Source organism: Anguilla rostrata, chromosome 10 (assembly GCF_018555375.3).
Source record: "Anguilla rostrata isolate EN2019 chromosome 10, ASM1855537v3, whole genome shotgun sequence".
Classification (NCBI taxonomy): domain Eukaryota; kingdom Metazoa; phylum Chordata; class Actinopteri; order Anguilliformes; family Anguillidae; genus Anguilla; species Anguilla rostrata.
In genome coordinates this window covers 13938733-13953004 of record NC_057942.1, presented here as the reverse complement: position 1 = coordinate 13953004, position 14272 = coordinate 13938733, and the positions used below count along the sequence as shown (strand labels likewise).

Here is a 14272-nt window from a genome sequence, read left to right as displayed (position 1 = left end):
GAGCTGCTTCAGGGAACGTGTAGCATAATGATGAGGGAGCTGTTCTCGTAACAGGTTCATTACCCAGATGGGACACCACTGCACGCTTGAACAAGGTGCTTAACATTGCTTCAGTACCTATCCAGCTGAGTGAATGTTTAAAACACAGTATAAGCTGTCAAGAAGTGTTTAAGTTACCCTGAATAAGAACCTCCATTGAATGTAAATGGGGGGATTCATATCCAGCTGTATTAATGCTAAAAACACAGTGGCTCTTTAAAAGTGTTTAAGTTGAATAAGCTGCTAAATGTAAATGGTTGGATACTCTGCAAACTGTAACCTTATAAGGTTACAATATGCACATGACCCTCTGTACCCATTGCTTGGTTTTTGCAGCTATAAGTCTCACTGAAGGACAGCATTTGCTAATGAATGAGCTACACACAACGGCATGCAGGTGGGCTCAGGTTTGGCCAAGGGGGGGTTACTCACCCGTCCTCGATCAGCATGGGCGTGGCCAGGGGCGCCAGGTCCTCCGCGGCCACCAGCTGGGAGATGAGGGTCTGGGACTGGGGGTAGAGGCCGCGGGGCTGGGGGGGCAGCAGGCCCGACTGGGCGGCGTAGCTGAAAAGGTGCGGCAGGAACTGGTAGTGCGAGGACACGGGCGTGCCCATGTACTGGTCCCTGAGTGCAGCCGTGTACCCGTTCATCTCCAGAGAGCGGCTGCGCAGACACAGGCGGGCACAGGCGCGGGTGAGCGACTCGCGACGCGCATTCGACGCGCTCCGATCACACCGACCGGACAGCGCCCTTTACCACGACTACATACAACAACCATTTACCATGACTACATACAACAACCGTTTACCATGACTACATACAACAACGGCCTTTACCACTGTGCACAGTACAGGACATTCCTGACATTACCACCCATTATATGCTGGTCTTTAGGATGAATGTGACACAAATTATGCATTAATATCTAAATCAACAACTGTAGTCACGGTTACCATGTCTCACTGTGTGTGATTTGCCCAGTGCAAATCCAGTTTGGTCACAGAAATAAGAGTTACAGCAGTAGGGCTACAAATCTTAACTGATATTTCATTAAGTGGATCTAACACTATTGCGTGCAGACTGAGACCTTTGGCTGCACAGTTAAAAGGAACAACTCACTTGGATGACAGAGTGGATACAGGGGAGGGCTGGTTGCCCTCGGAGACGCCGTTGCCAGGGGAGCTGTGGTCGCTGTCGCCATTGTTGCTCCAGGCGTGCTCTGGCAGGCTGGCCTCTTCCTTGAACTCCTGTCCCGACATGATCCGCTCGATTTCCTCATCTGAGATCTGTCACACGCGCGCACACACACAGACACCGCACACACGCACACACACACAGACACCACACAAACACATGCACACACACACACACACACCACACACACCATACACACACAGACACCACACACGCACGCACACACACAGACACCACACAAACACAAACACATGCACACACACACACACACAGACACCACACATGCACGCACACACACACACACACACACACACACAAACAAACACACAGGCAAGTTCCACACAGGTCAGTGAGGGTCTGCGCATCAAAGGGTCACTTGAGAAAAGATACAGGACCACGCTGCTTTCGGCCAAACAAAGCAGAGCACACCGCGGTGAACAATGCCTCATCTTCTTTGTGACTGCTGCTTTGTCAAAGTCTCCATTCACTCACCGGTTTGTCTACAGCACTAACTAAAAGGGAAAAAAAGAGAATTATCCGGAAAATCTGAATCTCGGATCGGGTTTCTCTCCCGGGGAGTCACGGAGGGCCACATTCAGCGTGCCGGCGGACGGCGGGAATCAATACCCGGCCCGCGTCGCGTCCGCCGGGGAAGATAACCAATTAAATCAAGAACAATGACGCGCACCCACGTCGGCCATCTTCTCCCCCGGCGAGGGCAGCACCTCCGGCGAGAGACGCGAGGGGCCACCGGAGCCGCGGAGGGCCTTTCTTTCATCAGCGCGCTCCCTCCGCCGCGTCCCCTCTCTCGCCTCCCGCGGCAATTCACATCCGCCAGCGCGGCTTCCAACGCACCCGCTCGCCCGCTCTGAAAGACCCGAGATTACCGCTAATGCGAGGTTTCTTCTTCTTCTTCTTCCTTTCTTTTTTTCCCCCGCAAACCTTCCGGAATGGCAATTACCGCTAATGAGTTAGCCCCCCGTGACAATGAGGCCCGGCGGGCGGCGCGGCCCAGCCGCTTTGTCCGGGACGGCTGAATCCCGAAAGCACAAGGCCGCGGGCGGCGAGGCGGCCACGGATACGAGCGGCGGCAGGCCGAGGCGCCCAGCGCTTCCTCAAAAGCTGCAACGCGCGGGGAACGCTATCAAAAGCCATTTTAGCGAACGCTTGTGCATTTCGCGTACACGGACACACACTCGCACACACGCACACACGCGTGGTGAATATGTAGAACGCCGGGGTCAAACGGAGATAGGTGGCAGGAGGGAGGAGGAGTGCCCGGCAGGGATACGGAGGGCTTTGTCGCAGGAAATCGTTTCTGACAGCATTCATCATTGCTGAAGCAGACAAGCTGCCCGTTTCTGTACTTTGCGCTGAGCCGAAACCGAGAGCGCGGCAGAGGGTGTCTAAACGCCGAGGACCGTCTCCTCCTCGGCCATCTCTTCATTTCCCTCCATTAAAGGGCTCCTTGTGCATCTGCGCTGGCAGCTAGCCGCACCTCCCTGGCTTACCAGGAGGAGTCCTCAGTTATCTCCCAGTGACAACAGATCGTTTGCTGTACCTCACGGTTCAGCTCTCAACCTCAGTGTTACATTTTAGGACTGGGGTGGAAATTCACCGGTCAGTAAGGAGGGCACAGGAGAGGTGAGATGTGCCGGATAACATGGATAAAAAACAAAACAGGAATCGCCAGAAGTAACTGTGTTCCTTCTTGGTCCTGCTAGAGCAGGGCTGCCCAACCCTGTTCCCGAAGTTCTACCATCCTGTAGGTTCTCACTCTATCCCAAACAGAGCACGCCTCATTCAACAGCAAGAGATTATGCTGCGCTGCTAATTAGTAGAATCGAGTGTGCCAAATTAGGTTTGGAGTGAAAACCTACAGGACGATAGATCTCCAGGAACAGGGCTGGGCAGCCCAGTGCTAGAGAGGTCCACTGATAGTTCTTTAGACCCTGTATCAAAAGACTAACCAGATGGTTAATTCCTTCCTACATTCCTTTCATCCATCCTGCCTATTTATTAAGCACAGGAGGCTCTGTTTACAAGCAAGAGCTTCCAGTAATTCCAGGCCTGTAGTGAAACAACTGCAGTCGATCACAGGTTTTTAGAAGACGGACCAAATAGGAATGCTTCACCATCAAAGGGAGTGAAACGGAACCGTTGGGGAAAAATAGCGAGTGCAGTTAATCATCCTTATTGCGAGACAGCAGAATGTTTATGGAGGTTTAGGCACTGAAATCCTTGTGTAAATGCCTCCCCTGATGTTGAGAACAGACAGTCAGCCACCTGGTTAGGCGACGGTAATGTCCACGGCCGGTCACTGGAGGCACAGATTCTCTCGCGGCGACAGTACCGCTGAAGTGACGCGGCACGTTTGTAAGAACCGTGAGTAGTGAATAATTACCTGGACGGGTCCGATGCTCTTGTTTCTCCCTCCTGGCATCCCATCCTCTCTGATTGCTGTGAAGGAAGGAGACAGACAGTGAGCCACCTCAACGCAAACACAGGAAACGGCACCCATCCCCGTAAGGGTCGCCCACGTTTTCCCAAGTCTGCGGACCGTGAAAGCCTTTCTGTGCTTCCATGCATGGGCCCAGACTTTGAGCTCTGGGGACCGTTATTGAGAATAGAGTGCCCTCTAGTGGTAAGAGGGAAGCAAATGGCACTTAAAGCACATGATAATCACCCCCTTACTCAAAAGTCTGAAAACCTGAAGCAGAGCAGCCCCAGGTCTATCTCTTCCTGTAATAACATGGGACTGGGGTGGGGGGGAAGCAGCCTCCCTGCCTAAATCTCACGGTTGATCAGTTTGTCTAAGGATTACATAATTAATCATGTACCAGGAAAATTATTCCCGGGAGCAATTAAAAATCTTCAAAAACTGATTTACTGTTAATTGCATGTTTCACGGCGTTAAAAAATTTGTAAAAAGACGGGAAGTGAAAACTCAAAAGCCAGTACGTGACTGTGATATGCATCAGCCAGTGATGAAGGGTATCGCCATGCCCTGTATGCATTGCATGAGGACGTGGACAAAAAACCTCCTCTCCCATTCTCTCTCTCTCACACTCTTTCTCTCAAATACACACACAAACACAAACACACACACACACACACACACACACACACACACACACACACACAGCAGGAGCGGTGGCTCTCTTCCACAGGCTGTGTATTTTCTCCTCTGGCTTATCGCGGCGGCGCAGGCTGATGCCCCCTGGAGCGGAGCGCGCGTGGCGAATCGCAGCTGTCGGCCTCGTCTCTCCGCCGCGCAGAGAAATCCGCTCCAGCCGCTGAGCGGCCTGCTCTCAGCAATCCCGTTTCAGCGCGCACACACACACACGCATGCACACACACACACACGCACACACACGCATGCCCGCTTACCCCGAGCACTGTGGCAAACACACCTCTCGGCTGCCTCTGTGTCACACAGCCGGCCTGTGACTACAACAGACCTTTGTCTATGAACATATCCACAAGTTGTCCAGGAGGGAGGAATGACAGCTGCAATTCTGGATTTGGCCACTAGGTCGCACTATAGCCACGGGCTCCTCCAAAATAGCTCCAGTGCCAAATGGGAATACTATACTGTAATTTGGCATTATGAGGTCTCCCGCTGAGCTGCCAGGCTCAGATCAGCTATAATATTGGGGGGAATTCTGCCTGTTTATATTCACCAGACTGACATGTGCACAATAACATGTTCACTGTCAGTAGTGTGTAAGATGAGCTATAATATATCCTCTCCCATGCCATCAAATCACACAATTTACCTCAGTCACAGTCATTACTGCATATTAATCAAATCAGTACTAATTTAATTTATGCAAATACACCGTCTCCGGTAAATGGCAGTTCTACGTGTATGTGTGTGTGTGTGTGTGTGCGTTCTTCACACTTCTACTCTGTCAGCGTCACTAATCAGTTGCTGATGATATCAGTCGTGTGATGTATCAGATATCTGAGAGCTCATCTCTTCCCTCTCTCTGACTTTATACCATCTCTTATCTTCACAACATCAGGACTACGCACTGCCAGGAAATCAAATAAATAAAGGGTATGGCAGCAAGTTTATTATTTTTATCTCCTTATCAGAGGCAATAGCAGCTAAAGTGTCCAATCTAAACTGATAAATGTATTGCAAGGCTGAGATTGCAACTGAATAGTTACTACTTTTATGTGCTGTTTGGTACCGTTTCTTCATTGAAAGAGAGATCTTTTTCCCCAAACTCAGTATCGCTGATGGGTTCTGTACTGACCATTTTGTGTATTTTCTGAAAACCAATGGGGCTGCCACTTTTTAAAGACAAAATATAATCCCACCACGCTCCCTGAAAGGTCAGGACCTCATAATTAAGCCCATCCCATTAGATAAACAATTTCTGCTTTTGTGTTTTGCGTCATTTGGTGAGGGAAGGGACCGTGGACAGACATGTATTCAGCCAGACAAGTCACAACATGATCTGAAGTACATCTGTCCACAAACTCTCTAGTTGGCAGCCACTGAATTCACTGAGGGGGAAACTGGAAAGCTACAAGAAATATCAGGAGCGATTTCAGAGAGGGCATTTCACTGCATCATAATGAAGCAACAGACGTTGGTTGAGCCTAATTTGTTCAGAGGGGAATGTAGGGAAGGGGAGGAGTCAGGGGCGGAGTCATCCATCCTGCGTTCGACGTGACTGGCCACGTCGGCCAGTGTCACACGGAGTTACGGACGCGCAGCCCGGCCGTCACAAACACCGCAGCGCCTCCGAGCTGCGCCTTCCCGTCCTGTTTATTCAGAGCAGCGTGGCTGTCAGCCTTCATCATCGTCACGTCTTCATCTTCGCCCCTCCGGTTAGAGCCACAGAAATATCCGCCGCTCCGGGCCGGGTGATTCACACAGGCCGGAACACGCACACCCGAACCCGCCCCCACCCTCCACCCCCGTTGCTCACCACCTCCCCTCCTGCCAGTTTAAACCGTCCCCATTGCCCTCTCTCTGTTCCACACGGTCCCCTGGGTGACTCAGACTTTCTTGGGCCTTAGTGGTGGTTTAAACTGAAAGGCTGTCAAGAGCAAAGAGAAAAACCTCTAAAGGGTCACATGATGAACGCCCTGCACCGAGACACGCAGCGACCTTTCCGATCCGATACCCTCTAAGCCAACGCGCGCGCTGGCCCAGAACATTCTGCCTAGCGCCCAAGGGATTCTGGCAAAGGGCCGCCTTCTCCACGCACGCGTGGTGCGACGACACTGCTGAAGACAAAGTGAGGCTTTGAATCTGCGCAACGGGTGGAGCGAACTCGAGCCATTCAAAGGCTTCGGCCTCTATGCCAAAAAAGGCACAACTAGCTCACAGCTAACTAGCGAAATTAGCTCCACCCAGTCGGCACGACTAGCTCAAAGCTAACAAGCTAAGTTAGCTGCACCCAGTCGGCACAACTAGCTCACAGCTAACTAGCTAAGTTAGCTTCACCCAGTCGGCACGACTAGCTCAAAGCTAACAAGCTAAGTTAGCTTCACCCAGTCGGCACGACTAGCTCAAAGCTAACTAGCTAAGTTAGCTTCACCCAGTCGGCACGACTAGCTCAAAGCTAACTAGCTAAGTTAGCTCCACCCAGTCGGCACGACTAGCTCACAGCTAACTAGCTAAGTTAGCTTCACCCAGTCGGCACGACTAGCTCAAAGCTAACTAGCTAAGTTAGCTTCACCCAGTGGCAGGGCTCAGGACCGCGGTCGTTTGGCGGGGCCCCTCCTTACCTTTGCGGTTCATGCCCATCTGCAGACACTTGAGCAGCCGGCAGTACTGGCAGCGGTTGCGCTGCTTGCGCGACATCTCGCAGTTCTTGTCGCGGCTGCAGCGGTACACGCGCTTGTTGCAGATGCTGCGCTTGAAGAAGCCCTTGCAGCCCTCGCAGGAAATGATGCCATAGTGCAGGCCTGTGGCGCGGTCTCCACAGATAAGGCAAGTGCGCTGATCACCCTGATCATCTGAGGGGAGAGAACAGAGAGAGAGAGAGATAGAAGGTTACATATCTCACTGGAAAAACACTACTATGGATGCGAAACTATGCTTTCAACTCCAATGCTTTAAAATGATATTTATATCTGCAAATGACAAAAATAAAAATCAAACAGGATTTTTTTTTTTTATATGGACAAATATGACCGAGTTCCTTAGACATCAGACAGCAAAGCATTGTGGGTAGATGCCCATGATCCACCACCATGTCCTCGCCTTCACATTTGTTGTTTAACTGAAACTGAAAACCTGAATCCAATGTGTTTGAGTGAGATTCTCAATGTATCTTGAGGAATCATCAGCTACAAACTGAATAATTAGTTACCTGCCCAACCCTACAAGCCCCACCCCCATACCCCACCCTACCACACGGTCACATGTGGATTAGGCTGCTCTCAGGACAGATCATAAAAAGGAAACAACGCCCAGTGGCAGAGAAAGTAGGCCTGCAGTAAGTGTCCTCGCTTACGTACAGACCTCCATTTCCGTGACCTGGTAGGTATATAACAGCTTCGGTTTCCTGTTAGCGGCGGCTCTTAGACACCCGCCGCCGGAGGACAGGGCTTCCTGTGAGCGCCGCAGATGAATAATTCAGTCCTCCCCAGGCGCGGCAGCCAGGGCCGCGGCGAAAGAGGAAGAGGCGGTTAAACCCTGCCCCCTCGGAGGCCGATTCCCATCCCCGCGCGCCGCGAGCCGCCCGAACGCGCGCTAACCGCGTCCGCCCATCGCCGCGGCGCCCGGAGCGGCGGGAAGCGTCACATCGGATTGGGGACGCGAGGCGCGGCGCGGCGACGGAATCGGGCCGGGGACGGTGATCGGAACGAGCCCCGACGGCGGTGGCGGCCGCCCCCGCCCCTCCCCCTCCCCCTCCCTCGTTCTCGAAGCACGGCGTGCGCCATGGCGTCGCGAGGCCATGACACAGCCGAGGCTCGCGCAGGACGCTGAGTGCGCCGGCGGCGGGAGAACGCTGAACTGGGACATCGCTGAGGCGCGTTCGGCGGGAGCTTAAGTAAACGAGACAGCCCGACTTATCTGGGGTGATGTCAGCAAGGCACGTCAAGGGGATGACATCATCAAGAAAGGACAATAGTAGACAGAAGCTCGTGCTCCAGGACCTGAATGTTCTCAGGTCAATTTTAAGAGCAACGTGAAAGAGTAAAGTCAACCTGGGGCAGGAGCAGTCAGTTTATTCATGAGTGGTTCTATACCAACACTCTGACTTTGCATTGGCTTTTCCAGGTTTTATATTCACCTGTACTTATCATGTAATCTCATTGAGGCTCGTTTACAGGAACAGTTTGCAATATCTGGCCTGCTCTATAGTGGAATTGGTTGCAAAATGGGGTCTGTTCTATAGAGGAACAGGCTGATATATGTGGCCAGCTCTGTACAGGAACAGGCTGGTATATGTGGCTGCTCTATACAGGAACAGGCTGATATTTGTGGCCTGCTCTATACAGGAACAGGCTGATATATGTGGCTGCTCTATACAGGAACAGGGTGATATTTGTGGCCTGCTCTATACAGTAACAGGCCGGTATATGTGGCCTGCTCCATACAGTAACAGGCTGGTATATGAGGCCTGCTCTATACAGAAACAGGCATATATTTGTGGTCTGCTCTATACAGGAACAGGCTGGTATAAGTGACCAGCTCTATACTGGAACAGGCTGGTATATGTGGCTGCTCTATACTGGAACAGGCTGATATATGTGGCTTGCTCTGTACAGGAACAGGCATATATTTGTGGCCTGCTCTATACAGTAACAGGCATATATTTGTGGCCTGCTCTATATAGGAACAGGCTGATATACTGTAAGTCAAATGGGAGAAATGAAAAGGTGCAGAGTGAGGGGAGAGGATCAGGGGGATGTTAATGAGGACCATGTGGCAGGAGATGTTTTTGGGAATCTGAAAGGGAGGGAGAGGGGAGGGGTGGAACTGGGCGTACGGAGCCAGGCGCGAATAAAAATAGTCTGAATTACACAGAGCTGCAGGCCTGAGGTTAGCCAGCGCGACCACACAAGCTAGGTCCAGGGCCGGGACGCGCAGAGACCTCAATGCGCACCGCAAGCCAAGAGACACGCCCCTGCGGTCCCGCCCCCGCTCGGACCCTGACACTGAGGTACAACAACAACCTCCTTCGGTGGCCAAAAGACAGACCCTTAATACAGAAAGGTGTAAAATAACAAGTATTACAAAATAGGAAATAAAGTGTACAGTGACTATTGTGGAATATTTCATATTAAATTGACAGTCACCTTCTTGTGTTCTCAAAACATTTCAGATCCAATCCAAATGGTGTACAAGTTCTGACAGCCATACGTTGTTGCCATAGAGCACAGTTTCTACATCCACTGCAGAGTACAGTTCTGCACATCCACAATGTATCTCTAAATCATGAGATATAGCAACTCTGCTCACATCAAGTGTACTACTAAACCAGGAGATACGGCAGCTCTGCTCACATCCACAGTGTACTACTAACCCAGGAGATACGGCAGCTCTGCTCACATCCACAGTGTACTACTAAACCAGGAGATATAGAAGCTCTGCTCACATCCACAGTGTACTAGTAAACCAGGAGATACAGCAGCTCTGCTCACATCCACAGTGTACTAGTAAACCAGGAGATAAAGCAGCTCTGCTCACATCCACAGTGTACTAGTAAACCAGGAGATAAAGAAGCTCTGCTCACATCCACAGTGTACTACTAAACCAGGAGATACAGGAGCTCCACTCGCAGCGAATCCACCTCTCCGGACAAAATGGCTGTCATTCACCATTCTGTCGTTTACCTTGCAAGACTGAATACATATCTAAGGAGACAATGGCCTGACAATCAGCTCTGACTTACAAATAAATGCCAGTAAAACAATTCCACTTTCACATGACTGAATCCAGGTCATTCCCTCAATAAGGACGCTGTACAGTAACATGATGGAAATTCAGGCAGGGATGCTCCGGAGAGCTGCCGCGGTTCCCAGCAGAGAGGCATTTCACACGCCCTGATTATTCAGGTCATTTCCTGGGAAGGGGGTCCAGCTCCTGTAGCTCTGGCTACAGGCTGGAACACACTAGCACATCTGGTACACACTGCACAGTACTATCGGCCTCCTGACTGTACAATGAGCCAACAAAAGCACATTCACAAACACACACACACTCACACACGCGCGCACACACATACACTGACACATGCACACACTTGAATGATTTAAAAAATACATCAGTTTGGGTCGATATTCAGCGCATGGCTAATTGCTGTCACCTTTTAACAAGTCAATCAAGTGTCTATCAGAGTCCAACACACCCTGCAGCATCTAAATATCCTCCACCATTGCAAAGTGACAACTGGATTACGGAGAAAACCAGGACACATAAACCAGATGGAACTGTCACATGATTTGGGAAGAATAAAACCTGCACGCATTCACATGAGGAAAATCAGCTGTCATGGACCGGATATCAATATTTCACTGGCAAACAAACTGCATTGTGATATTATAAAAGCGCTGTTTTTCTGCTTACTGCAAGAGCAGAGACAGATAATCTCTTCCTTGTGCAGAACAGCCTGAGAGGCAGCTGCTGCATTTCATTAACAGTCTCCATTCTACCTGAACACACACGAGAAGGGATCCATTTTGGAACGGCGATTACATTTTAAATGTCACCATTTCCTCAGCATAAAGGCGGAAACAAACGTGTCCTAAACAACACTGTAGCGGGCGTATTTACCGTATGTATAAATGCCATTATGCTTTACCAGTGCAAGTGTGTGTGTGCGTGTGTGTGTGTGTGCGTGTGTGTGTACACGTTTGAGTGTTTGTGAGTCTTTGTATACACGCGTCCCATTCAAAGGAAGCGAAACAGAGACTTACATTAATGGGAGGCATACAATACGCCATGGAACGCAACAACAAAAAAATTATTGAGCTGTGTCAATCACCAAGGTAACAGCACAAGTGCCGCAGTGCACCACCGCTGCATTTCCTGTCTTAGGAGATGAGGGAGCCCAAACTAACAGAAAATAAATAATAAATTTAAAAAAAGGCTGTGTAGAATCTGAAATGGAATAATCCCCACCTTCCTCCAGCAGATGAAACCCGCCGCACAGGGAGAGAATTAAGCTCAGCTCTTAAGTTTTCTTTTTTCTCCGCTGTCTAGGGACTTAGTGGTATCTACACCCACCCCCACCTCCTTCAATCCCCCCCACCCTTCACTATAGCCCCCCCCCCATCCTCCTCCACCCCCCACCCCTCTCCTCCCCGCTCCACACGGCCACACACCATCCCCCCTCATAAAACCTTGAACAGATGGGCTGACGCCATGGTAACGGTGAATAGCCCAGCTCTGCAAAGGCCTGAGCTAGCTGGAATGCGCCCGTGTGCTGCTGGAAGTCAAGCCTCATCGGACACAAAGGGTTAAACCACAGAGAGAGAGAGAGAGAGAGAGGGAAAAGGAAGAAGAAAAAAACAACAACAAAAAAAACCCAAGTCAGCCCCTCCGTGACTTACGTTCATAATTATGATATCAGTCACCTCTGCTGTCCATCACACATGTTTGCAGGTTAATGAGGCATTACATGGGACAGTTGCTCCCCTCACGCCCACCTCTAACCCCCTCAGTCCCCCCGCCAGCGAGTAGGGAGGATGGCCCCGTCTCCCGGTGCCGCGATGGGATTCCAATGATTGAACGATCAAATCTTTCCAGCGGCAGAATAATACAGGCCACACGTGTCCCTTACAGAGAGGGACTACTGCTCGCCCACCGCACAGGAAGACGGGGGAGAAGAGAGCGAGGCGGCCGCACCGAGCGCGGACGACAGAGTGACAGAGAGGCCTATTCCCAGCCCATTAAAGGCATTGTTTCCATTTCCCTCCCCTCTCTCTCTCTCTCTCCATTGGAGTAAGAGCAGTGAGCTTTCAGCCCCGAGAGAGTTAAAAGAGAGATGGAGACAGAGGCGGAAAAGAGAGAAAGAGAGAGAGCGAGAGAGAGAGAGAGAGAGAGAGGGATGGGAACGGGCAGAGCACGGGGGTTCTGATCCGGGGTGCCGCGCCGTCCCGGCGGGGCCCTACCCAGAATCCTCAGCGGTCACTGCCTCCTGACCCGGGGGATTTGTCACTCCCTCTAATTAATGTAAGCCTGTTGTGCAAGAATGGCAGCTTTCGGGAAGCCCGCACCTCGGTTAGCAATGACCTCTACATCGATCCCGCCCTTTTCATCTTATGCAAAGCAGCGGGGAGCGGTGAGAAAGCGCTCAGCTGTGGGGACGTGACGGAGGCGTGACGAAAAGAAGAGCCGGCGAGGGAGGAAGGAAAAAGTTCACATTCTCGCACCGTTCCGGAGACAACTGAAGCCTGGCGCAAATCCGATAAATAAATAAACTAACGAGGCCAAAAACTGAAGTGGAGCTGAATGGTGGAATGTGGAGTAATGAGTTCTCCATTGTCTTTTTTTGAGTGGCCCAAACAGTGCACTTTCTGAAATTGTTACTGGTCCCTCTTCCAGAGAGGAAGTATAACTTCACACTGCCTTTTATCGCCTTCTTAATCCACCTTCAATACAATTTTCCAGTTCAAATATAATGGCAATAGACAACTTGACTTTTTTTTCCCCCCACAATTCATATCACCATTTTCTACATGCTATCTAAAAGAGAAGAAATTGTGTTCAATAACTGAACGCTTTAGCGATAGTTAGCGGTTCCATTACAGTACGGTCAGTTTTAAAGCTTGAATTATTTATTTTTACCTTGACCAACAGGTGTGGGGGGAGAAACTGTTTGTGAGAAGGAGAGCGGGCGCTGCTCTTTGTTTACTCAGTGACAGAGGATATGGGTGCAGCGAGACTCCAGGTTCATGTTCTGAAAGCAATTAGCAAGGAAGGAATGCGCTTCTCAGAGCTTCTCACAGATATGCTAAATGGCGAATGGGAGACTTCTAAAGCCCGGGGGCATTAACATTTAAAAGGGACTGGCTTTTGGTTTGTCTCTTTTAGGGAGCGTGGGGGTGGTCATACTGTACAGGGACAATAGGGCCTGACCGTTCACACAAAAGGGTTTTACAGTCAACAATGAGCAATTAACAATGAAGGAAGAGTTCATAGCTCATATTTAAGTCCCCACTGCTCTCAATTGCAAGAGAACCTTGCCTCAGGACGCTGGTGAATGATGAGCATTCAGGTCACAGGGAGAACTGGAATGAGCCAACAATGCACGCGGTCGCCAAACAGGGAAATTCAGAGAGCAGGAGCGGCGCAATGCATTCTGTTTTGAAAGTGAGCGTGAGCCCGTTGTCGCGGTATGAATGAGGCCCCTTTGAGACACCGGGTCTGTGTTTGCGGAGCACGTCCATTGCAGCGCTCTTATTTTGTAAATACGGGCAGCGGCGCACGCGCGCACGCTTTGCACTCGCACGTTGATTTTTTTCCCCCCCGGGACCGCCATCCGCGTCCCAGCCAACGCAAGGCGGCTAGCAGCGGGCTCTCCCGCCCAGCATCGTTCTGAACAGGTCCTTAGCAGTGTCCTCGCTGGAAAAATACACTTCAGGTTTCGCTTCTGACTGGTAAAAGAGCTGTGACATGAGACTGGTGGGAAGATGTGGTGGGTGCCTGAAACCGCAGCATAAAAGTCTCCGCAATTCTGACATCCCCGTCAAGTCCTGGTTTTCTTTCAGTTCTTAAGCTTACTCCCGACATTACACGCGGCCAAAATCCGTACAGATTTTTCCTTCAAAGGGCAACAAAGTAAATATAACTGCAACTCTAAAAAGTTGTCTTTGACAGGTCCAAGGTTAAGCTAACATAACATTTCAGTTTTTATAATAAGAAACACAAGAAAATGAATGAAAACATGCCAAACACCACACCCCCCTGAGACAGCGGTTATAAATATAAATTATTTTGTTACCCGGACAGCTTCATGCTCCAGTCCAAATTTTCTGGTGCATTTCAGATATTGGCAGCTTAAAATGTTGGAAGTAAGATTGACAAAAAGAAAAGACAGACAGAAATAAAACAAACAAT

At 50.4% G+C, this 14272-nt stretch overlaps 1 protein-coding gene across 3 annotated transcripts in view; it reads right to left on the bottom strand.

Annotated features, from left to right (window-relative positions):
• The window catches only part of nr6a1a (nuclear receptor subfamily 6, group A, member 1a), a 124303-nt gene that overhangs the window by 9426 nt on the left and 100605 nt on the right, over positions 1-14272 (bottom strand). For all 3 annotated transcript variants that reach the window (XM_064354303.1, XM_064354304.1, XM_064354305.1), the window contains 4 exons: positions 6985-7215; positions 3638-3693; positions 1159-1325; positions 472-702 (listed from right to left, as the gene is read on the bottom strand). In XM_064354303.1, coding sequence (XP_064210373.1) covers positions 472-702; positions 1159-1325; positions 3638-3693; positions 6985-7215 — 685 coding nt within the window. The remainder of the gene's footprint in view (positions 1-471; positions 703-1158; positions 1326-3637; positions 3694-6984; positions 7216-14272) is intronic.